The sequence below is a fragment of the Cordyceps militaris genome (genome assembly GCF_000225605.1).
Source record: "Cordyceps militaris CM01 unplaced genomic scaffold CCM_S00003, whole genome shotgun sequence".
Taxonomy (NCBI): Eukaryota; Fungi; Ascomycota; class Sordariomycetes; order Hypocreales; family Cordycipitaceae; genus Cordyceps; species Cordyceps militaris.
The window spans coordinates 3,325,964-3,348,892 of NW_006271971.1; the positions used below are offsets into that span (position 1 = coordinate 3,325,964).

At 56.1% G+C, this 22,929-nt stretch overlaps 9 protein-coding genes across 9 annotated transcripts in view; 4 read left to right on the forward strand and 5 right to left on the reverse strand.

Annotated features, from left to right (window-relative positions):
- Positions 1 to 1,717, forward strand: part of CCM_04659 (cytochrome P450 alkane hydroxylase) — a gene marked incomplete at both ends in the record, with an annotated part of 2,002 nt that extends 285 nt beyond the window's left edge. The window contains 5 exons of the mRNA XM_006669806.1: positions 94 to 568; positions 617 to 685; positions 742 to 1,178; positions 1,240 to 1,503; positions 1,581 to 1,717. Coding sequence (XP_006669869.1) covers positions 94 to 568; positions 617 to 685; positions 742 to 1,178; positions 1,240 to 1,503; positions 1,581 to 1,717 — 1,382 coding nt within the window. The remainder of the gene's footprint in view (positions 1 to 93; positions 569 to 616; positions 686 to 741; positions 1,179 to 1,239; positions 1,504 to 1,580) is intronic.
- A 554-nt stretch (positions 1,718 to 2,271) lies between these two features.
- CCM_04660 (uncharacterized protein) lies at positions 2,272 to 4,120 on the forward strand (the record flags this gene model as incomplete). Its single annotated transcript, XM_006669807.1, has 3 exons — positions 2,272 to 2,769; positions 2,852 to 3,244; positions 3,299 to 4,120. 3 exons carry the CDS (start codon positions 2,272 to 2,274, stop codon positions 4,118 to 4,120), a joined length of 1,713 nt encoding a protein of 570 aa, XP_006669870.1.
- Positions 4,121 to 4,442: 322 nt separating this feature from the next.
- Positions 4,443 to 4,984, reverse strand: CCM_04661 (uncharacterized protein; the record flags this gene model as incomplete). Its single annotated transcript, XM_006669808.1, has 2 exons — positions 4,443 to 4,683; positions 4,734 to 4,984. The coding sequence occupies 2 exons, from the start codon at positions 4,982 to 4,984 to the stop codon at positions 4,443 to 4,445; spliced, it is 492 nt and encodes a 163-aa protein (XP_006669871.1).
- A 421-nt stretch (positions 4,985 to 5,405) lies between these two features.
- CCM_04662 (checkpoint protein kinase) lies at positions 5,406 to 7,062 on the reverse strand (the record flags this gene model as incomplete). Its single annotated transcript, XM_006669809.1, has 2 exons — positions 5,406 to 6,140; positions 6,199 to 7,062. The coding sequence occupies 2 exons, from the start codon at positions 7,060 to 7,062 to the stop codon at positions 5,406 to 5,408; spliced, it is 1,599 nt and encodes a 532-aa protein (XP_006669872.1).
- A 609-nt stretch (positions 7,063 to 7,671) lies between these two features.
- Positions 7,672 to 10,182, reverse strand: CCM_04663 (uncharacterized protein; the record flags this gene model as incomplete). The annotated part of the gene is made up of 1 exon (XM_006669810.1): positions 7,672 to 10,182. One exon carries the CDS (start codon positions 10,180 to 10,182, stop codon positions 7,672 to 7,674), a length of 2,511 nt encoding a protein of 836 aa, XP_006669873.1.
- Positions 10,183 to 13,134: 2,952 nt separating this feature from the next.
- CCM_04664 (Flavoprotein) lies at positions 13,135 to 14,907 on the reverse strand (the record flags this gene model as incomplete). The annotated part of the gene is made up of 1 exon (XM_006669811.1): positions 13,135 to 14,907. The coding sequence occupies one exon, from the start codon at positions 14,905 to 14,907 to the stop codon at positions 13,135 to 13,137; it is 1,773 nt and encodes a 590-aa protein (XP_006669874.1).
- A 1,046-nt stretch (positions 14,908 to 15,953) lies between these two features.
- On the forward strand, positions 15,954 to 17,387 carry CCM_04665 (ribose-phosphate pyrophosphokinase II; the record flags this gene model as incomplete). The annotated part of the gene is made up of 7 exons (XM_006669812.1): positions 15,954 to 16,033; positions 16,210 to 16,510; positions 16,585 to 16,902; positions 16,957 to 17,092; positions 17,144 to 17,152; positions 17,213 to 17,277; positions 17,325 to 17,387. The coding sequence occupies 7 exons, from the start codon at positions 15,954 to 15,956 to the stop codon at positions 17,385 to 17,387; spliced, it is 972 nt and encodes a 323-aa protein (XP_006669875.1).
- Positions 17,388 to 20,403: 3,016 nt separating this feature from the next.
- On the forward strand, positions 20,404 to 21,085 carry CCM_04666 (GNAT family N-acetyltransferase; the record flags this gene model as incomplete). The annotated part of the gene is made up of 2 exons (XM_006669813.1): positions 20,404 to 20,677; positions 20,742 to 21,085. 2 exons carry the CDS (start codon positions 20,404 to 20,406, stop codon positions 21,083 to 21,085), a joined length of 618 nt encoding a protein of 205 aa, XP_006669876.1.
- A 448-nt stretch (positions 21,086 to 21,533) lies between these two features.
- Positions 21,534 to 22,843, reverse strand: CCM_04667 (tRNA (uridine-2'-O-)-methyltransferase TRM7; the record flags this gene model as incomplete). Its single annotated transcript, XM_006669814.1, has 2 exons — positions 21,534 to 22,678; positions 22,741 to 22,843. The coding sequence occupies 2 exons, from the start codon at positions 22,841 to 22,843 to the stop codon at positions 21,534 to 21,536; spliced, it is 1,248 nt and encodes a 415-aa protein (XP_006669877.1).
- Between the last annotated feature and the right edge of the window lie 86 nt (positions 22,844 to 22,929).

Sequence of the window (22,929 nt, forward strand, 5' to 3'; positions counted from 1 at the left end):
ATCTCTCTCTCTCTCTCTCTCTCTCTCTCTCTCTCTCTCTCCCCATGTCCATTTTCAAAAAAAGACAAGCAAACTCACGTCGTATCGGATCAGCCCTCAGGACCGCCTTGACGGCGGTGCACTACCAGAACCAGAACCGTCTGTACGAGTTTTTCCAGCGCATCTTTGCCGTCGCCACGGCGGACTCGCCCAACGCCGTCGAGATCCTCTTCTTTGGCCGGCGCATCATCTTCACGCAGGAGCCCGAGCACATCAAGACGGTGCTGACGGCCAAGTTTGCCGACTTTGGCAAGGGCCCCAAGTTCCACGAGGTGTGGGCGCCGTTTCTCGGGGACAGCATCTTCACCACCGACGGCGCGCAGTGGCACGACAGCCGCACCCTGATCCGGCCCATGTTTGTCAAGGACCGCGTCCGTGACATGGAGATCTTTGCGCGCTGGTCCGACAAGCTCCTCTCCAAGCTGCCGGCCTCGGGCGCCACCGTCGACATGTGCGACTTGTTTTACCGCATGACGCTGGACCTCACGACCGATTTCTTGCTGGGCCACGGTGTAGGCAGCCTCGACAAGTGAGTCTCTTTCTGATGGCGTGTAGCCGTGTGCTAACAAAGGTGCAGTCCCAATAGCGAGTTCTCCAATGCCTTTACTGTGGTCCAGCGACTGCAGATGATCTTGACAATCCTATTGTATGTCGCCTTTTTCCAACTTTACAGACCGCTTCCTCGATTAACTGGTCGTGCAGCCCGTTCCGTCACTTTGTCCCGCAAAAGCCATATCACGACGGCATCAAGACGTTGGAAAAGTTCATGACGCCATATATTCAGCAGACGCTGTCGCTCACGCCCGAGGAGCTCGAGAAGCTGTCCAAGTCGGACAAGCAATTCACCTTTCTGCACAACATTGCGCTCTTCTCGCGCGACCCCAAGGTGATTCGCGACCAGATCATGGCCGTGCTCCTGGCCGGCCGCGACACCACGGCCGCGACGCTGTCCTGGACCATCTACGAGCTGGCCAACTACCCCGCCATCTGGGCCAAGCTGCGCCAGACTGTCCTGGAAAAGGTCGGAGCGACGCGGAATCCGACATACGAAGACATCAAGTCCATGACGTACCTGACGCACGCCATCAACGAGACCCTGCGCCTGTACCCGGCGGTGCCCTACAACATCCGCTCCTGCCGTATGTTTGCTGTGCGCCCAAGCTTGGGATGATGCTAATACAATGCCCCATTTTCGTCTAGTGGAGGATTCGACGCTCACGGGCGCGCCCGGCAAGCCCGACCTTGCGTGCTTCAAAGGAAACCACGTCATCTACAGCACCTACGCCATGCAGCGCCGCCGCGACCTCTACCCCCCCGAGTCGGAGACGTTTGCGGACCCGGCCGTGTACAGCCCCGATCGCTGGGACCACTGGACGCCGCGGCCGTGGCAGTACGTGCCGTTCAACGGCGGGCCGCGTATCTGCATTGGCCAAAATTTTGCCGTCACCGAGATTGGCTACGTCTGTATGTACAACTGCTTGGGTGAACATGGGTATTGCGTCTTATTGACTAATCTTTCTTTCTTTTTCATCCGGCTGCAGTGGTCAAATTATTACAAAAGTATGAGAGGGTCGAGTATCGCGACGACTGGGATGCGCAGTTTCACAAGGCAGAGATTGTTGGTTGCCCGGGCCGCGGCGTCCCAGTTGCGTTTTTCGAGCCGGAAAAGGAGAAATAAAGGCAAACAGGGACCACAGGATCTGTTCGAATTGGTATGCGTAGGTTGATGCTTGGCTCTGATTATTGATGTTTGCGAAACGCAGGTCAGCTACGAAGAAAGCCTCTGCTAATCCAACAAGGCCACAAAATACCCCAAATAAATAAATATTTCTTCAAACCATCTTTATTATATTTCTATTTTCTTCATCATGCTTGTTGTACATTTCTGTTGCATCATCACTTCAATCTTCCTTATTCACTGCTTTATCTCGACCCCACTTGCCGGGACCTTGTGCGACATCGCCAGTTGGCAGCAAACGAGAGCCAGTGGTGGAGCAGGTTGAAATCCTTCATTCACTTCTTCTTCATTCACTGCGTGCATCTCCAACTTGTGCTTATTATACAACCTCCCCCCTCCCACCTGAAAGGTTTTTACTTACATTTATATTTTGGTAATACTATTACAGTGTACTCTGAAGCAATCAGCCACGGTCCCCCGTCTGCGCCAAAGTCATACGCACGCTTCTCAGCTCAGGGGTGAACCCCCCGTTCGAAAACTCATACGCGCACATCATGCCTAGCTTGTTGGAAGAAAAAGACGACTCGGCCGAGTTTGCCCGCCACATGCAGTTGCTCAATCTCATCACCGTACCGCATCTCGAGATTGCAAACACGCCCATCTTCAACGCCACTGTCCGGCGTCAGGCCAGCCAGCTCTCCGGATCGCCCAACGCCACGCCCTTTACACAGTACGGCCTGCTGGGCGGCATCTCGCAGAGCGAGCCCGCGTCAGACCCGCGTCTCTTTTACAATGTCGCCACCCCTTCCAGCGTCTTCATCTGCGGCAGCCAGGGCTCGGGCAAAAGCCACTCTCTGAGCTGCCTGCTGGAAAACTGCCTGCTGCCGTCGGACGCGAACAAGCTGCCGCGTCCCCTCACCGGCGTCGTGTTTCACTACGACACCTTCAATTCGGACACGGGCGGCACCCCTGCCGAGGCGGCCTACCTGTCCTCGAACCCAAACGTCCAAGTGCGCGTCCTCTGTGCGCCTACCAATCGTGCCCATATCAAGGTAAATGCAGCGTAACTGCGGCCACATGGCGCCTGTCCCTTGCCCGTGGCACTAACATTTTGAGCAGAGAATCTACAGACAGCTCCCCAATGTCACCGTGTCAGACTTTAAAATCCACGAGAGCCAGCTCAACACGAAGCGCATGCTGGATCTCATGGCCATGGGCTCGGTCGCCGGCGACGCCTGGCCGCTCTACATGTACACGGTGACGCGGATCCTGCGCGAGATGCGCCTCGAGCAACAGGCCCTCAACGAGGACGGCTTCAACTACGGCGAGTTCAAGAGGCGCCTCACCGACGAGAGCTTGACGGGCCCGCAGCTGGGCCCGCTGCAGCAGCGTCTCGACGCCCTCGAGAGCTTCATGGTGGCCGGCCACGCCACCCAGACCCGCCTGCGATCGGGCCAGGGCAAACACGCGCGAACCAACACGTTTGTCAAGGGGGCCAAGACGGCTGACAATACGTGGACTCCCACGGTACGATGTAGACTCCCGACCGCAGTGATGCGTGATTACTAACACGTTCTTCAGGCTGGTCGGCTGACGATTGTCGACCTGTCGTGCCCTTGCATCACAGACGTTACCGCCTGCTCGCTCTTCACCATCTGCCTCTCCTTGTTTCTGGAGCAAGAGTCCGACGTCGGCCGCGTGGTGGCGCTCGATGAAGCGCACAAGTACATGACGGGCTCCCTCGAGTGCGAGACTCTCACCGAGAGGCTGCTCTCGGCCATTCGGCTGCAGCGCCATCTCGCCGCGCGCGTCTTCATCTCGACGCAGGAGCCCACCATCTCCCCCAAACTCCTTGACCTGTGCTCCGTCACCATTGTGCACCGATTCACGTCGCCCGACTGGCTCAACGCGCTCAAGTCCCATCTCGCTGGTGCCTCGTCGCTCGGCGCTGCCGACAGCCATGACGATGACGAGGCCGCCCCCGGGACGCCGCCCCTCCTGCGCAGCGGACGCTCCGCCAACCTGCTGGCCGACATTTTCCAGCAGATTGTGTCGCTGCGGACCGGCGAGGCGCTGCTGTTTGCGCCCAACGCCGCCGTGGGCGTCTCCATGGAGCGTGTAGAGCCGGCCGGCGACGACGCGGGGAGCTCGTCGTCGGACGCCTCGTCCAGCGCCTACGACTCGGACAGTACCGCGGAAAGTTGGCGGTTGTCTAAGGACACGCAGCCGCTTGGCCCGTACAGGCCGAACGGTGCGGCGCTGGCGCGAAACGCGGACGTGGACGCGACCGCGGCGGCGGACTGGCGTCCCACCGACGTCGTCCGGCTGGGGAGCGGTGTGCTGAAGATTTGTATCCGCCAGCGGGTCACGCAGGACGGTGGTCGGTCCATCATGTCCGGGTAGATGTCGGCGATGCCGGGGGAAGTGAGCGGCCGAGTTTTGGATTGGCTCGTCTGGGTCGAAGCAAACGACTCAACAAGCTCGCCCGATTTTTTCTTATTTTTGTGTAAAACAACGACAAGTGTCCGTTGGGACGCGTGGCAGATCCACTGTGATGGATGTCTTGGTGCATTTACGGTTGTTCAACCACTTGTAGGATATGTAGCGATTTAGACGGCATGAAGCGCGATACATGCATTGAAAGCGATATATAGCGGCAAAACAAGAGCGAATAGAAGCAATGAATTAAATACAGATGGCAAGTATTCGCTGGGTCGTCACCGATCTAACTACTGTCGGCCAGTTCTGGATGTTGTTCCAGGACCCGTCTTTCCTCCGAGGATAGCTCCCTACCCATTTTCCTCTTTACTTTGATCCGGCCTATGACTAGTTTTGCAAACGCCTCCTCACCGTACGTAGCCCTGTACTCTTCATCCGAAAAGGATTTTATATCTGCCGGATCCGGGTTGAACGGGTAGGTATTTGTCAAATGCCAGATGAGCGGCGGCGTTACTCGTTGTTCGCAGCTACAGGGTTCCAGCTAGGATTTTTCACTCAGTCGAACCTGTTGACTTACAGTGCTTCCCCGTTCCACCTAAAGTAGCACACCTCGGGGTCTGGCGATGCACGTGGGCCGATATCGATCAAGAAGTAGCACCGGCTGTGATCGAGGACGTGGTGGCCGGCCGAGTGTAGACCATCGTGGCGCTCGTCGAAATCTCGGCCGAGGCGGTGCCGGCACGCAATGTTGGCGATGGTGGTCCTTCGGTCAAGGGCCGTGCCGGGTATCGTTTCGGAGGAGCATTTGACAAGGATGCGGACTGCCATTTGCAAACGGAGAGATGGATTTGTGAGGATGGGGTTGCTTAAAACTTTCAAGGCTGGATGGCTCTCTTCCTTGGAAAAAGAAAAAAAAACATTCCAGCCCCAGCTGTGCCGCCTTCTGCATACAGAGAGACATGGTTCGCATCGTCCTACAACATGGCCTTGTCCCCGCCCGCTCAGGACAAGTGCCAACTACCTTCATGATGAAGCGGCCAAAAGCAAAATCATGTACCATGGCTCGTCGTGATACAAGTAGATTGTCCGTTAAAGGCATGCATATTGATATTACGCTATGTGGGAAATATAAATCGAGAAAATATAAAGTAAATGCCTACGTAGGCAGGTAGGCAGACACCAGCCAGCGAGGCGGCGATAAATAAACCTTTGCCTTTTCCAGTGGTATTTATCACGTTCCGCAACTCGCTCATCTGAGCCCAGCCTCCTCCATCGCCTCCGCGAGCCACTCATCCAGCAGTTCCCTACGCACCGCCCTCGTCGCCATATCCTGCATCACATCCGCCAGCGCCCTCGCCCTAGCCAGCGACCGGTCTTCCCTCAGCAGCCCGTCCGCGGCCAGCAGCCCCGCGGCCGTCGGCCTGCGGCTTGGGTCCCTCTCCAAGCAAGCCCCCATAGTGCACCGGAGGCCCTCCGGCACGCCCCCGCCGCCGAGCCCGTACGCCGACAGCTCGACCGGCGCCGCGCCGTCCACAATGGTCAGCAGCTTGGGCGCGAGGCCGCCAGCGACGTGCGCAAACGGCGGACGCCCGTAGACCATGCGGTGCAGCACGCAGCCCAGACTCCAGATGTCGCACGGGGTGCCGAAGCGCACCACGGCGCGAGAGCACCCTTCTCCGCGCGAGAGCACCCGCAGCGTCTCGGGCGCCATGTAGTTGGGCGTGCCGCCGAGCTGCTCCAGGTAGAGGTGGGCCGTGTCGTCGGGGAGGCCGTGCGCGATGCCAAAGTCGACGATTTTGAGGACGCCGTCGACGGACACGAAATTGGCCGGCTTGATATCCGCGTGCACGATGCCGTGCGCGTGCAGCGCCGCCACGCACCGCAGCATTTCGCGCCAGTAGAACCCGACAAAGACGGGGTCGAGCCTGGTGTCGCCGCGCTGCATGATGATGTGTTCCAGATCAATCTGGCCCAATTGCATGACCTTTTGTACTTTTCTGTTAGCTTCATTAAAAAAACAACTCTGAAGGGGGGGGGCGTACAATGTGAATGGCATTCTTGGCCTCGTCCACGCACCAGTCCTCGAGAGCCACCACCCTGTCCGTCCCACGCAGACTGTGTAGTAGCGCCACTTCGTTTTCGACCTGCCGCTTGGCAACGTCGTCGAGCGCGCCCAGCGGGATCGCTTTAAACGCCCAGGTCCGCGTGTCGGGCGCCATGACCTCGTAGACGCGCCCGCTGCCGCCCCGGCCCAGCCTCCGCAGGATGCGGTACGAGATTCCGCCGATGACGATCCGTCTGTGCTTGGTGGGCGCTGTTGCCAGCGCGGGTGGTGGTGGTGGTGGTGGCTGTAACTCGTTCGCCGCCGTCGGCTGCGGCGGGCTGCGGCGGCGGCGCCAGGGAGAGACGACGACTCTGCGCATCGGCGGTCGTTCAGCTGCCTCTGTGCTCAGATTCCCCAGTTCTCTCACAGACTGATGTCGGTTATTGTCCCGGCTGGGTAACCTGCTGTGCTCGTAGTCCTCACCGCCATTGTTCTGCGCATGCCCCATGGCGTGTAGCCCAACGCGCGGCTCCTCACGCTCCGCCAAGTCCCTCTGCAAAACATCCTGCTGCCAGTCAAGAGTCACCTGTTTCTGCGGCCGTCGCGGCGGCCTCGCCATCGCCGCAAACCCGGGGCCCAGCGCGACCGAGTCGCCGCCCCCGCCCGCACCACGCTTCCTGCCGGGGGGCGAGGCGCACCCCCGTAATCCGCGCGACCTCGGGTCCCGCTGGCGACCTACGGCGCGCGTGTCATCTTGCGCCGCGGTCGCCGTGGGGTCAAGCGCGGCGAGGAGCGCCTCGGTGACGGCATGCAGCTGCAGGGCGGGCATGGACGGCGCCTCGTCGTCGGAGCTGTCCTCCATGGCCACCCGTGGTCTGCGTACGAAGTAGACGAAAAGTCACTGGAGATGACGGAGCTTCGGCGTCACGTCGGGTCGATATTTTGTGCCATACTCTGTGCTCGAATTGGATGGATTTGACGCGTGCATGTGAGACGCGGCGTGCGCCCGCCTGGTGTGTGCCTGACCCAAGTGTCTGAGCCAAGTTGCCCCGCTCGTTATTCCGACCATCCCATCAGCACGGGCAGGGTTTCTTTTTTCTGTTTGGTAGAATACAAGAGCATAAATTGAGATGAGTAGTAATGACCTGTTATTAGATATATAAATTTCGCTAATACAGGGCAAAGAAGAACCAAGTATATATTGAGGCCAAATCAACCCAGACCTTCCAACCAAATTGCTTGAAATCGTTGCGAGTTTCGCTATTCCAACAGAAAAAAAAATAGGCAAGGAAACGACTGGCGCGGCGGGTGTACAGCGCCACGGTGCTTGAAAGCTGTAGAGACAAAAGTATGTGTACAAAGGTATACAAAAGAGAACGCCTCCGGCAAAGTCCATTTTCGAGTCCATCGTGAAATGTCATATCGTCGTAGAATGTATACTGGCATCGGTGAATATACTAACAGTAATTATTTAGTCGTCGTCGCCCCACCATCCAAAAGCACTCAGTCGCGGCATGCTGCTCAATGTCGTCCGTGCTTGGGGTATTGAAGGGCCCATCGGTTGATGAATTCCCTCGCGCTTGTACTCTAGCTCGCTATCTTCAGGTACAGATGGCATCGTGTTTGAGGAACGATACACATAATCCGCGAGGTTGCTGTCAGGAGTCGTGGACGGTGGGGGAGACGAAGATATTTGCGCTTGCTTCGTGTCGCGGACCGGTGAATACGAGTGCACCGAATTTCTCAAGTGCCCTTTCTGTAAGGGTGGTACGATGACGCATGCAAGCGCTGAAGAGTCAGGCATACCCCGGTTTTCTTCAGCCTCATCCAGGTACAGGATCACTTCCTGTTGCTCTGGCTTCTGGCGCTCAACGCTGTGATTCTCCAACACACGCTCAATGGGATATTGAGCTACTGGTGAAGGAGCCGGAGATGGCTTGTAGGCCACGTCTATGCTCTCAGACTCCGCGATACTTGACTGGGAAAGTTTATCGCTTGTCGCTGTGGATGCACGACTGCTAATGCTGGCAGATGCATCTATAGTACCCTCCAAGCATGGTCGCTTTCGAGCACTGGGTAGAGCGGGGAATCCAAAGTCGAGCTTGGCTTCACCCGATTTGCAATCCATTCCTGGAAAGCTGTCGGTCTCGCCCCCTTCTGTTGTGTTTGCATTCGTCGACGCATCAGTACTGCATATATGGGCGGGCTGTTGGTGTACTTCGCTAGGCGGCTCCTTGTCTGGCTGCTTCTGATTCCGGAAAGCAGAAAGCAGCTTCTCCTCCTCTTGAGTGACGGCCATGTAGCGTTTTTGGCTGCCAGAACCATCAAGGGACGATCGGGCCGAGCGGATGAAAAAATCGACAGATGTAGGACTGAGAGGCGGCGTAAGTTCCTGTGGCATCGGTGCTAGAGCTCTTCTCGCAGCAGGGGCCAGCCTTTTCAAAGAAGACACTCTCTCTGGCCTAAGTGGGGGTTTTTCCTCTCCATTATCTACTGAAGCAGGTTGTCGGCCAGCCAGCATGGATACCGATCGGCCCTCTGGAATGTAGATGGCACTTGGGCGTATGGCCGAGGAGGCAGATGTGTTGGAAATTGATGGCCTGTGGTTCGCCGGTATGCTAGCATAGCGCGTGCTCGATCTTGACCCGCCCTCGGTCGGGATTGCGGCATCGCTGTTCAGTGTACTGCTAGAAGAAAATGTAATGTACGTGTTGACAGGTGCAAAGCTGGTTTTCTTCGAGTGACGCGCTAGCCTATGGTCCGAGTCTCGCGAGGAGGTTATGGAGGATTGCGGGCGTGATATGCCAGTCGACAAGTGGCGGCTTGGGCTTGTGGTATAAGACAGTGGTAAAGGCGTGGGTTTGTCGTCTTCCTCCGATTCAGATAGCGTCAGCATACTAGTCTCTTGCAGGACAGAATCGTCAAGGTTCTTTGATCGCTTGGTGCTTGAAGTCATCTTGCTCGTGGCACTGTGGGATCTGTTGTGAGATGCTGCCGGGGTCAGTCCCGTCATAAATGCCGTTTGTGGGGTTGGCGGCAGAATATCCTGAAGCCATGGCGAATCTTGAGCTGTCCACGGCGCTTCATCATATTCTATATAGGCCTCCTCATTGAATCCCTGATGAATTTGTTGTTCGCCTTCCAGCATTTCAGTCTCCCGTCTCAACTGGCGTTTAGTCATCTGCTCGTAGTGATCGTAAAGCGATGGCGCCTCTTTCATTGGGCGTCCATGCCTTCTCTCGCCAGTCAACCTCGAAAGCTTGGACTCTTCAAAGTCTGTTGAAATCATATTATCCTTTGTGTTGCGTGTTTGGAAACTTTGCCGCCTGCCCGTGGGTGTAACCAGCGAGGCGCAAGGAGACGCGGTCGAGTTTTCGACATCGTGCAGAACAGTCCCATCAGTACGCTGCAGACCCTGTGGAGTCTTGCGTAGGCGAGAGGTGCGCAGATTGGAAAGATCAAGCTTGGGAGGCTTCTTTTTCGTTTTGAGGACAGTGGGGCTCTCCGGGTTGAGCATCTTGTGTATCTTGGATGGCACACCTTTCATCATGGAGGAAGATGAGGTCGCCTGAGAAATAGGTAATGGTTGTTTGGATGTATTGTCATAAGGTCGAAGGGTAGATGCGGACTGTGCCCTTTGCAGACCGCGGCTCGCGCCACTGAAGTTATTGTCTCTTTCGCAGTCGAGGGTACTAGATCCAAGGGCGGCCGGCCGCACCTGTGAATGATTGGCCCATTTGTCCTTAGAATGTGCGACAGCTACATGTTGATCACAGGAGTCGTCGGAGCTGGCATAGCTGGAGACAGTACTGTTAGCGGTGCCGCCGCTGTATTCGGACGAGGCATCATCCCATGGCTTGTGAAAATCAATGTTGATCGGGGTCGAGCCAAGAATCTTGTGGGCTTTGCTCATGGGCTCGGTGAGGACCGGCGGGGGCGGCGCTTTCTTGCGACCTTTTGCGAATGAAAAGCGAGCCATCATGTCGAGAGCAAGAGCAACTTTGGTAGTAGCCGTAGCCAGCAAACGTTGGTCTACGTCGACAAGCTGGTTCGCACCGCGCGAGTTGGATGTAGGATCCGGAGCATAAACCGCAGGTTCTGGTTGAGGTTGACGTCGTTTGAGATGAGGTGCGAACAGGAATGCGTCGTCGTTCTGGGGGGAGGGGTCAAGGCTGAATTATCTAGCCCCCAAGTCGTAGTATGAGTGAGTGGCGCACATGCAAGCTCGTGGTCACCGCCAAACGTTTTCTGGAGTTAGCGCTATGCGGGTGTGCGTCGGTGTATGCAGGACAGCAGAGGCGAAGAAGAGAAGAACCAGCCAGTTAATAGAGTTGAGAGATCAAGGGTTCAGAGGAAGAAAGCAGTGAGAATTCCGAAAAGGGGTCCGTCGCAGCTAACTAGTAAGGTCGAGAAGGAGAGCAAGAACAGCCCACTCTGGCAATTTCGCTGCGTCCAACATGCGGGCAACCGATGAGGCGGGTCTGACAGACTGGAAGCAATTGCCTAGTCGGAGTCAGTGGTCGTTATGGTCCATTGGTGGTGTGGGCTATCGTGACGCACTTGTGCGCTGAGGTGTGCGTCGTGTCAATGTAATATGTCCAGGTTGTCGGCAAGAGGCAAGAGTGGTGGAGGTGTCAGTGGCAGCGACTGTGCGCGCGGGGCCGTGAAACCCAAAAAAGAAGAACAGACGAAGAAGATGTGGTTCCAGACAACGCCCAGCCCAGCCATCATCAGCCCAGTCTGCCCAGACAGGTCCTTGCTTGTGGGCGTCGCCCCAGAGGCAGGTGGCAGGCCAGACGCACACCCATCATCCGGCGGAGTTTTGCGGATATGGCATGTGGGCGGTGGGCCGTAGATCTGTGAGCGCGCGGACTGCCTTTCCAAGAGCGCGACGACCGACGCATGAATCGTCAAGGCGCCAAGCTGGTTCGAGGCAATTGCTGGCTTCCCGACTGGGCGGTAGTTAGCGTGTGTGTGTGTGTAAGTTAACTTCGCGCTCGTGCCTGGCGGGAACCAATTCCGCATCAAGAGACTGGAAGCGAGGACGGCACAGACGCCCACCCACGAGAGCGTCCACCCGCCCAAATGTCTAGACACACACACATGCACACGCAAGGCCCATTGTCTTTCGGCGCGTCCAGCCAGCGCCCAGGTACCACGCAGATAACAACGGGCTTTCCATTCAAATATCGGGTCGAGCCGTTCTTGGGGTTGAAAAGGCCGAGAAGAGGAGGGCACCGAAGAGAAGAATGGGCTTTGGAGAGCGCTAGCGAATTGGCTTCGTGGTCTTAGCTCGTCTTACTCCAGGCAGCATCCACATGACGGGACCAGACAAAGAAGGTCGATTGGGGTCAATTTGGAGCAAGCAAGGGCATCCTGGAAGGTATACATATTCGGCAAACGTCTGAATCTGGTGGTGCGGTAATAATACTGGCAAGGGGGGCAGATTGAAGGTATGATGAGGAAAGTATGTAAGGGAGGAAAAGGGAACCCGGTTGTTCGGCACTTGCGTTTGCCAAAGCTTAGATTTTTGGTGTTGGCGGGCCGTCAACCGAGACCATTGTTGGGCAGGTGTCGGTTGTTGGGCAGGTGCCTGGGACTTGGGGGCTATTTGTGTACTCCGTACACTGAGGTCAAATACCCGTATTTATGTATTTCCCATCGCGAATCACTTTTTTAATTCTCAAGCCAAAAGCAATAAAGCCCAGGGCGCCTCCCAGAAACACTCTCCTTGAACGCGGTTCCGCGAGCTTACCTAGCCGCGTGTAATAACCGACGTCGAATCCCCATGCCAAACACCAGGGGTCCAGCGACTAGATATTTCACCGCCAACAGCCTTGCCGCTCGTTTGGATCAGCTCTGCCACCATGTGCCGCTCACACCAAACGGCCAGCTTTTCGCGAAACCTCGTCCCGTCCCTTTGTCTCGGCAACCAGGGAAATTCTCTTAAAAACACAACCACGCAGGCACTTAGTACAGCCCCCTGCTCGTTTCGCAGCCCGGTAATCCCTGTTATAGCGACCGCTTATACCGAGCAAAAACTAGCAGGGCGAAATGAAGTGTGGGGGAAAAAGGCAACCCTCGCTACCAATATTAATATAGATGGCCGACTACGTTTCAAGGATGACAACTGGTACCGCCGAGGGAAGGAAAAAAAAGGGTTCAACGTAGAACCGGTCATCTTTGCAGCAGGAAGCTGTGTGCCTCTCTCCGGGCCGCCAGCCGGGTTGCTTCCGTTCCCTTTCGGCTGCAACACACCAAAACGCCTTTGTGCGGTAACTACCTACCTTAGTAGGTAGGTAGTTAGAAGCAAGACACACAACGGGCGGAGGGGTCTGAAACCTGGGCGATCGCTTATTGGTAAAAATGTAAAAATGCAAGACAAACTAGAAAGCCATCGCCCTGTGATTTAGAATAACTCGGTTTTCCATACTAGTCAACTATGCAGTTAGGCCCGCCCCTTTTCTTCTGCCTGTCAGCCAGTGTTCCCCGACCCCTGCGAGATCACTGATTCCATGTGAGTGGGGCTGCTGTCCACGGCACTTGGGGCGAAAAGGAAGTCATCTAGAATCTTGTCCCTGTCTCTTGGCAAACCTTGAACGGCAAAGACCACTTCTCCTGACAACGCCCAGCTACACGTCGGCTCACCAACGTAATATTCCGAGCCCCCTGTTTCATAATGTTTGTACTTGTCTTTGCTATGTACAGAAAGGAGCTGGACACTGCCTACCCCATTTGTCTTTGTTCGATGGGTGGAAACGCGCTCTCATGCATCAGACTCGCTCGACTGTCATCAGATGTAGAACTGGTCATTGTGCTGGTATCATTTGTGTAGATCTGTGCTGTGCATCTATGTAAAACCGGACCGTACTCGTCGCGCCGTCTACGACATGTAGCTCGTAGTTATCAAGTCATATTGAATAATCCCAACTTTTTAGAGACGCGCAATGTCTCTCGATCGCTCATTTGCCGTCGCCGCAGGTCGTATGCCATGCTTGGCCCACCACGCTCTGACTCGCCTCTGCTCTCTCGAGTTTCGGTGCAAACAAGCCTGAATATCACAGACGCGAAACTCGATGGGCTGGCCGCAGCCACTCATCCCGGGCAGAAGCCCTTGAGAAAATGACAGCAACCACTCCAGCACCGGGACGTGGCCGTACGACGTTGCCGACATGACGTCCACTTCATCCACGTACATTCTTGTGTCGCCCTTTGCCGCGCGCCAGACTTCGAGCACGTCGACGTGTCCATTCTGGCAGGCTGCGTTGACCACGTCGTTGCCGTAAGCGACAGCAATCCGGGACAAGTGCCACCAGTGCAGCACATCTGCTCGTCCAAATTGAGCAGCCCATAGCAGCGCACGCCCAGGCCGCAGTACCACCGACTCGTCTTGCAAGGCCGCGTCCTGCCACCACTGAAGCACGGCAATGTGTCCGTTCGCGCTGGCCTGTTCCAGCGACGTTTCGGTGTATCGCAGGGGCATCCCGGACTGTCGCCACCACCAGTCCAGTATTTCTACATGGCCGTATCTGGAAGCTCCATCAACGGCTTCAGCGTCGTACACATGTCTGCCGGCGAACCATTGGCTATGTTTCCAGTAGTGAAGCATCTTTGTGCATGGAAAGAACGAGGAGACCTTAGTCGGTATCGTGGTGCCTTCAAAGGCGATGAACAGTTCCGGTCTATTCATCTCGATGTACTCGAGCGCTTCTACATGCCCGAAGCGGAGGAGAAGTTTGATGAAGAGCGCGGACAGGTAGTTGTACTCGCCCGGTGCTTTGGACAGCTTCTTGCATATCTCTGAGCTAGTGCCGGTCAGAGCGGTCGTTTCCAGCTCGTGCTCATAAACTCTGACATTATCGAGCTCATCCTTGGGATGAAGTACCCAAGCTGGGGGCCTCGGAAGCGATGTGTAAATGCCCAGTGCCTGCGCCAGCTCCCAGTCGTTTGCATGTTCAAGGACCAAGGTCCAAACTTCGGGTGGCAGCTGTCGACAACGTGCGCCTTCTTTGAAGCGCATCGATATGCTTGGCATTATGATCCCAATATCACGGCCAAGGCCTAGCAGATTGGCGCGATTCTGTATAATGCGCAACACCTGATGGAAAGAGTTCCAGCTTGGTATTCGTTTCGCGTTTGGGCTCTTCTGATAGTGCCACAAGATTGGTTCCAGAATCTGCACCGATTTGTCCGAGTGCTGCAGTCTGTCCAAGTGCTCCTTGGTGGTGCTGTTAGACCACATGGGCTTGCTCATACCTGGCACCAACACGATGCTCTTGTGCGAGCTCCAGCCTCTCAGCACCTCGCCGATCAACGTGTCCGAGATGCCTGCAAGCATCTTGGCAATACCATCAGCATCCAGAGGCAAGCAGATGAGCATATGGGCCCATTCCACGAGGTCAAACGCCTGCTGTCGATAAAATTCGACGTCTTCGGGCCGGTCCGGGTGGCCGACAGCAAAGCTCATATTTTGCATAGCGATGATGGTTTGCGTCATTCGGGGCACAACATCATCGACGACGGCGCGCATTTCGATGTCGGGGCTCTTAGACAAGCGGACAATCAGCGCGTGAGCCCACGAGGTGTCGCGCGGGCCGGTGGCGACGATGAGCAGGCGCAGCTTGGGCGGCACAGCCTGCTCGTCGAACAGCACGGAGCGGGATGGGAGAGGCAGGTCTGGCATCACTGAGGCGTCATCTGATTCCATTATGATGGTATGTTCTAGGGCACGGGGCGAACGAGTGGCACAGCGTTTTGTTTGGGGGGCTGCTCGGGGGGGTGATGGCGAGAGATTTGACTGGGCATCGAGGATGGCATCTGAGACATGTAGATCCGGCCCTCACATGTCGATGAAGTGCTGGACCTGCATTCGAGGAAGTGCCTGCCGCAATTTGCGCGTCTCGGCGATGACTTGGAGGGATACGGGTTGGGCATGTTGGATGGCTGTGTTGGGAGCAGCAATCAACATTTGTGCTACCCGGGCGCAGAGGCTTGGACGGTATCTTTGCGAGGCAGCCACGTCTCTAGTAGCGCCATATGCGAGTGCCTGGCTTTGGCTAGGCCCTACTCGAGATATAGTAGGGTGGTAGTTTTTGGTTTATTTCAGCATGAGTGCATCAGTGCATCGGAGTTGTTTTAGGCGTTCCAAGAACATTCCACGCAGTGCCAGTTGTAGCGACAGAGGTAGAGGTACCTGTATGCAAGCGGCACGTGACCCATTGGTGATGATGGCCAGGCCGGCTCCGGTGTCCAGCCTCTGAAGCGACCGCTAAACAAGCGCTAGAAAACCACTGGAGGTAGCTGGAGGACTGCTGTAAGGCCACTGAGTTAGGTGACTACAGGTACTCAGGTCGGCCGTTGCAAAGTCCCTGGCGCTTTCATGCGGGTGCCTCCGGTCCAGGACGCATGCCGCCCACGGCCCGCATCTGATGAACAAAAACCCTGACTCTCACCCTGCGCTCTTTGCTGATAGTATCGCCACGCATCCTCGCAACTCATCAATTCCAACCTCACAGGGCTAAAAGCAAGGTTGCATCTGCTTCTTCCCATACCGAGTCTGCTCACTCGGACCAATAGAAGCCCCTAGCTCTCGCTCCCTGGCTGCATTAGTACACCCGTCTCATTCCGGTTACGTTACCGAGCCGCGAACGTGAGAAAAAAAAAATCCCTGCCCCGCCATACCGAGAAGGAACAGCAAAAAAAAAAAAAAGACAGGCTCCGGACAAGCCCATCTCGAAAGCAACGCCCGATATCATGCTGGATCAAATGGCCAACGAGATCAAGCTTATCTCGGGTAGCTCCCATCCGGAGCTGAGTGCCAGGGTGGCCTCCCGGTACGTCTTATCGTCCTCTTTGATGCACCCCGACCGCGCCTTTTGATGGGCAATGCCACATGCTATGTTGTCCATCAAACCTCGTTTGCCCATCAAGTGGCTGCACAGGCGCGCCTGCACACCCACACTTGGCTTGTATGCAAGAGATAGGATGGCTGACTTGCTACGCGTTGCAGCCTTGGCATTGACATTGCCAACACCATGAGTCTGAACTTCTCCAACCGGGAAACTAGTGTTTCCATCGGTGAGTCGGTACGGGACGAGGATGTCTTTATCCTCCAGTCAACCGCGCCAGGCGACGTCAATGACGGGCTTATGGAGCTCCTCATTATGATTCACGCCTGCCGCACTGCCTCGGCGCGCCGTATCACGGCCGTCATCCCCAACTTTCCCTACGCCCGCCAGGATAAAAAGGACAAGTCACGCGCGCCCATCAGCGCCAAGCTCATTGCCAATATGCTGCAAGTGTCTGGCTGCGTAAGTTGCCCTCTTGCCTGCCCCCCCATCGATGTGTAAACTTTCCAGACCTCTAACCAGAGTCGCATCCGTAGAATCACGTCATCACCATGGACCTGCATGCCTCGCAGATCCAGGGGTTCTTCAACGTGCCTGTGGACAACCTGTACGCCGAGCCCTCGGTACTGCGCTGGATCCGCGAGAATCTACAGGTTGGCAACTGCGTTATTGTATCACCCGACGCGGGCGGCGCCAAGCGCGCCACCTCGATTGCTGACCGTCTCAACACGGCCTTTGCCCTCATCCATAAGGAGCGTCCACGCCCTAACGTTGTTGGCCGTATGGTCCTCGTTGGCGACGTCCAGGACAAGACAGCCATTCTCGTCGACGACATGGCCGACACCTGCGGAACTGTACGTACTTTTCAGGAATCGCGAGCTGGCAGCGTGTACTAACACAATCTGTAGCTGGCCAAGGCTGCTGCGACTCTGAACCAGCACGGTGCCAAGGAGGTCTACGCTATTGTCACCCACGGCATTCTAAGCGGTATGGCCATTGAGATTATCAATCAGTCTTGCCTTTCTGGCGTTGTCGTTACCAATAGTAAGTCAAATTGTGATCAATCGTTTGCTGATCTACGCTAACCAGTCACAGCCGTTCCCCGTAAGTAACTGAATCAAAGCGGTGCAACAGTGAGCCATAGGATTATCTAACCTCTTCTAGTCGGCGACAAGGTTGAGCGCTGCCCCAAGCTCAAGGTCATTGATGTTTCCGGCACCCTCTCCGAGGTAGGCTACTCAAACGCAAAAGGCGCGGTCATGACTAACTTTGGCAGGCTATTCGCCGAACCCACAACGGCGAGTCGGTCTCGTTCCTGTTCAACAACGCTCCTGTCTAGAACGTCTTTGGATACCTCTTTTACATTGAATTCGGAGTTTATAGTATGTTTCAGCGGGAGGGGAGGACCATGCCAACTACTAACATTATAGCTAGGCTATGCTTTCTTTCCTTTCTCTTTTTTTCCTTTGTTTTGTTGTAAATCCAGCCATAACTACAACAGCGGTTCCAATTCGGCCACGCCACCTTTCAAGAATCACATCTGGGGCATGGATGTTACCTCGGGAAAAAAAAACCACTACAGAACTTGAAGCCGCTGCAACAGGGAAACGAGGTTGCGGCAAAAAGGGGGCCGTCTTTTGTTGTCTTTTCCTATCTTGTTTGCGATGCATTCTCTTGTTGAAGCGAATGTGCCGTACAGCAGACACAGTCTAGACGCGTATTATTCGTATCATGTCTTCGTTGTTCTTGTTTTGCTGTTTTTTTGGTTCAAGCGTCTCTTTTTGGAGATAATATATATATTCAGGACTGCTGTCCTTGCGTGCGATTGATTTAGACATAGCTACGATTATATAGAGATAGACACGGCGTGCGCCACCAGCGGGCATGGTCGTGCTGGATGGGTTATTCGACCGGATTGGGCGACTTCACAGTCTCTTTGGAGTTAAACAACTAACGTTTCAAGATGTTTACACTGGATGTTGCGCCGGCGATGCTGTTGATGCTGTCAAGTCCCGGGCTTCAGGTGGGCTGCATGATTGCGGATAAGAGGGTACATGCTGCCAGGGGCCCAGACTTGAGCTTCGAGCGTTGAGCTTCAAAAATGATTTGATGTGGAAAATGAGTTTTCAAGAGTTTACCATTCATGCACGTTTCAAGCCCCATCCTGACGGTACGGAACAAATTTAATGTCGCGACTTTGTTGCGTTGACTGTATCGAGACGCCGCCTCGAGGCGCCCCAAGTACAATATACATTGAGTCGGCATGCATGCGTGACCGTCATCGCGTCCGTCATCGGAGAGTGCTACAGCAGGCTGCATCAATAAATGAACAGAAAAAAGGGTGCAAGCGCCGCGCCGGAGGTGGTCATGTGGCCGCGACCGTATGTTGCCAGTCAGCCAACCAGATATCCGGGCACGGGCAAAACAGTAGGTAAGGGCATGGAGAGGATTGTGCGTGGCTGGGGTCTGGCTTTTTGCGTTCCTCCGTTGCGCGTGACGAGCCTTGTCACACCCTCTCACCCACCCGGCCAAGATAACAAAGGAGCCCAGAAACGGAGTGTGTAACTATGCAAGTCAGCACGAGCACAAGCTGGCTTTTGGGCGTTGCCACTGACGCACAGAGTTGACAAGGGTACGGGTAGCTGCGGGCGTTTGAAATAGTGGTTTATCAGTATGCAGGAATGAACCGGTTGCCTAGACCGGGGCTGGGCTGTGTGTGTGTGTGTGACTTGGAAAGTTGTGGTCTAGGATCTGGTTTCTCCATCTGAGATACGGTTCCGGGGGAAGAGTGATATCAGCCTGGTGTTCGAGCAGTATTCCCCTCCGCTTTCCTCTCAGCAATGAGGCATATTCCTCAATATAGGGGGTTCCTTTTCTCGACTGAAATCTTCAATACTCTTCGCAGCCACGGACAAACTTTTTTTCTTTTTTAAAGGAGCAACTACGCTACAACCTCTTGTCCGGAAAGGGGGGTGTTTGGCTGGCTGGTGAGAGAGGCCCCACCATCGTCAGTGTGGAGAAGAGCGAAGGAAGCCGCCCAAAAAAAAAAAAAACACCAAGGTCATTCAGTCATGATCCATGACAAGACACTTGCAAAAACACAATTGCCCACCATCAGAGGGCGGTATAGCCGCGAAAAAAAATCCGTACCATAGAAATCCACCAAAAGTAGCCTATCTTTGGCAAACAAATGTCGCATTCACTTTAAGATTCCAAGCGCCAAAAACAACCGCCATTCAACGGAATAACAGACGAGATGTTGTTTCCAAGCGGGTTGGTCGAGCATCGCCCTTCTTTGTCGTCAAATGGGTCAAGACTCGAGGGATGGAGGGGAAAGGAAGTCCAGAAGGGGGGGGGGGGTCGTTGTCCCCGCCGGTTCGGCGTCGGAGTAGGGAACGTACACAGTGCGGGGACTGTGCCGGAGTAGTGGTCGCCGTAAGTGGCCCTTGCTGCAAAGGCGAGCACGCGGAGGAGGCAGATGAGAAAAGGCAAAAATCAATCAGTCTGTGGATGGACCGATTGGCACTGAGAAATAATTCTGGGAATTTTGCCGAGGAGAGTATGCGATGGCTGCTTCGGCTGCAAGGTGCCGTTTCGTCCACAGTGCGCAGCCCGGACTCGCACGCACCAACGGCGCGTCCGCGGTCCGGCCACCGGGGGGGACGCTTCCACGTCTTACTGGTACATACAAGCAATCAGCCTGTGCCATGTATGTGCTCCCCTGCGCCGCCGCCTAGGTAGTTTCATACTTGTTCCTGCCCCCCGGTCTTTTTTACGTTTTTTGCCCTTGAGAGCCAATGGCTCTCTCTCTCTCTCTCTCTCGCTGTTCCTTCAAGCCAACGATGACGGTCAAGAGGAACTCACTCTCCCCCCCCCCAACGCCAGCAGCGCCAACACGAAATCCTAGTTTCAACACTACAAAAGTATGTACTAGTAAACAGATAACAAAAAACTGCAACATCCGGAATTTTCTTGTCTGGGATGGGGCGCGCTTGATCCGCTCTCTTACAGGTCAGCGGGGCCGCGCCCCCAAGGTTGGTCGGTTCTCGGATTTCGTACTTTTGTAAATTGGTACCATGGAGTACCCCAGCCCAGGCACCGCCCGTCAGCCAAGTACAAGTAACACGCCTTCCTCGCCTCCAATCCATAAACCACGTTTTTACCATTTTCTACACAAACCCATTGCCTTCCCTCTCCCCTCCACCTACTTCATCTTCCCTCGCCGACAAGATCTTGCAGAGCCGCAAACATACAACCCCCCCCCCCCCCGACTCTAGCAAATCGTATACAAAAAAAACCCAATACACACACACCGCACACCAACAGTCACCACACTCACTTCACACAATTCAACCATGGCCGCCGAGACTGCATCCTCCCAGGCCCAGGCCGGCCCGGCCAAGTCGGCCCCTCTCCAGCAAGAGGGTCCTGCCCGTTACTGGGCCCGTGACGGCTTCTTCCTCAGCACGGACAAGACCTTTCTCGACCCGTTTGTCGTCAACGACATCTTTGACACGGACCTCATGTGGTGGAACGACCCCCTCGACATTGACCAGATGCGCAAGATGCTCTCCAACTGCATGACCCTGGCCATCTACTCCGTCCCCGACACGGCCGCCGAGATGAAGAGTAAGCTTCAACTCCCCCTACGTTCTCCCTCTCCAATAAGCTAACAGGAAAAAAAAAAAAAAAGGCAACGGTGGCCTCCCTCGCGAGACTTCCGGCCCCAACTGCAGACTCGCCGGCCTGTGCCGCGTCGTCACCGACTACGTCACCTTTGCCTACCTCACCGACGTCTTCATCCTCGAGGACTACCAGCGCCGCGGCCTCGCCTCGTGGATGATGCGCGCCCTCAAGGACGTCGTCGACGGCTGGCCCAACCTGCGCGGCCTCGTCCTCATGACCCACGACTCGGCCGCCGCCCGCATGTACCAGCGCGAGCTCGGCGCCCTCGACTTTGACGAGGGGCCCTCGGCCGGCCTCGTCGTCCTCGAGATGCCCGGCAACGGTGTCAAGGACGTCCCCGAGGACCACTAAACGACCTCGAGGACGGACCTCGATGAAAATCAAATATACGGCACTTATGAGTTCACGTCATTTCCCCTTCTACATCAACACCTGGCAAAATTCTTTCTCTTCACGTCTGGCTGCACAAGATGGCCTCCAGTCCGGCCATGCTGGCTCTCGAATATGGTAGTGTACCTCGAGTCTAGTTTTGGCCAAGCACATATGCACTTCATTTCATTCTACAATTTCTTTTTTTTTCTTTTTTTCTTTTGCGCCTCAGTCAGGCCTGCTAGACCAAAGGAGAAACTTGAAAATGGGTTCTTTTCTCTTCCTTTTGCTCTTTATTCGATTGTTTGTCGCTCTCGACTTCAGAGCGTCCTCTGCCAAAGTAGAAAAGTTGGGTAGCAGAGGATGATTATCGGTATCATGTTGCGGTTTTTATATTCTATGGCATCAACCTTGTTGTCTCTATTTTCCTTTATTTCGCGGCTCTGGACAGGGCAGCCCGCATCTCAATCGCTCGCTTATACGGCGGCGCAATCGGCGGCTGCACCGGGTCCAGGGAGACATAGTCCTCGGGTAGCGTGTAGGAAGCGTCCGAGTCAAACGCGGACAGATCGCCGCAAGCAATAAACGGAGCAATCCACCTCTTGCTCGGATCCGTCGTCGCCGACGTCCGCCCCGTGTCCGCCCCGTCCTCGTCATCGTATACGTGCCTCTCCTCCACCACGTCGTAGTAGTCGTCCAGTCCGGTTCCGTCGCCGGCTACCACCGCATCCCACGTTCCCCGCGCCGCGTCCTGCATCCTGCTCGCCGCCACCACGGGCCTCTGCCGCCTCCGCGCCTCCACCATGCCGCCGAGCCGCGGCCCGACGCCGAGCGGCTCCTCGAGGCTCGCGCAGAACCCCGGCGGCGGCCGGAAGTCGACGCACACGATAAAGGCCTCGACGCTGCTGGCTCGGCTGCTCCGCGGCTTAGCCACGACCACCTTGCGGAAGAACAGCTTGAGCTGCGCGTACAGCACGTCGACGTTGCGGCCGCGGAAGATCTTGGCCACAAACTTGCCGCCCGGCTTGAGCACGCACAGCGCCAGGTTGAGCGCGGCAAAGAGCAGCTGCGACTGCACGTAAATGTCGAGGTCGTGCAGGCCCGTCACGTCGGGTGCGCCGTCGCTGAGCACCAGGTCCACCGGGTTGGCGGCGGTGTTGCTGTCGTCCCTAGCGTACTCGGGGTCCAGCGCGGACAGTAGCAGCGGCACCGTCGCCGGGTGCGTAATGTCGGCGCGGAGGGTCGTGATGCCCGCGAGCGGCGAGATGGGCTGCAGGTCAATGGCGACAATCTTGACATTGTCGCGTGGGCGCGAGGCGGCGTGCTGCGCCGCGACGGTCCGGGCGAGCTCCTCGTCGGCCGAAGGGTGTTGCTGGTCGTCGTCGGTCGGGGGAGGGGTCGCGGACGGTGACAGCACGCCTAGCATCTGCTGCCGGAGACGGGCTTCGCGATCTTGCCACGCGGCGCGGCCAAACGTTTCGCCTTGGATGAGGACGCGCGAGAGGACCTGCGACCAGGACCCGGGCGCGGCGCAGAGGTCGACGACGCGGGAGACGTCGGCAAAGAGGTCGAATTCTAAAGTGGAAGCGTTAGTCGAATCAACTTGGCCGGCGCGGGGTCCGTGGTCATAGGCGCACCCTCGTCGAGCTGCAGCAGCTTGAACGCGCTGCGCGCGCGCCAGCCTTGCTCCTTAGCTAGGCGGTAGTAGGCATCGCGCTTATCCTTGGACGATTTGCCCATGGCAGAGCTCGGAATCTCTGCGCGCGGGCGGCGGGTGGTGTGGTGGAAAGGGGAATGTTTTGAGCTGGCCTAGTGCGTGGCTGAGA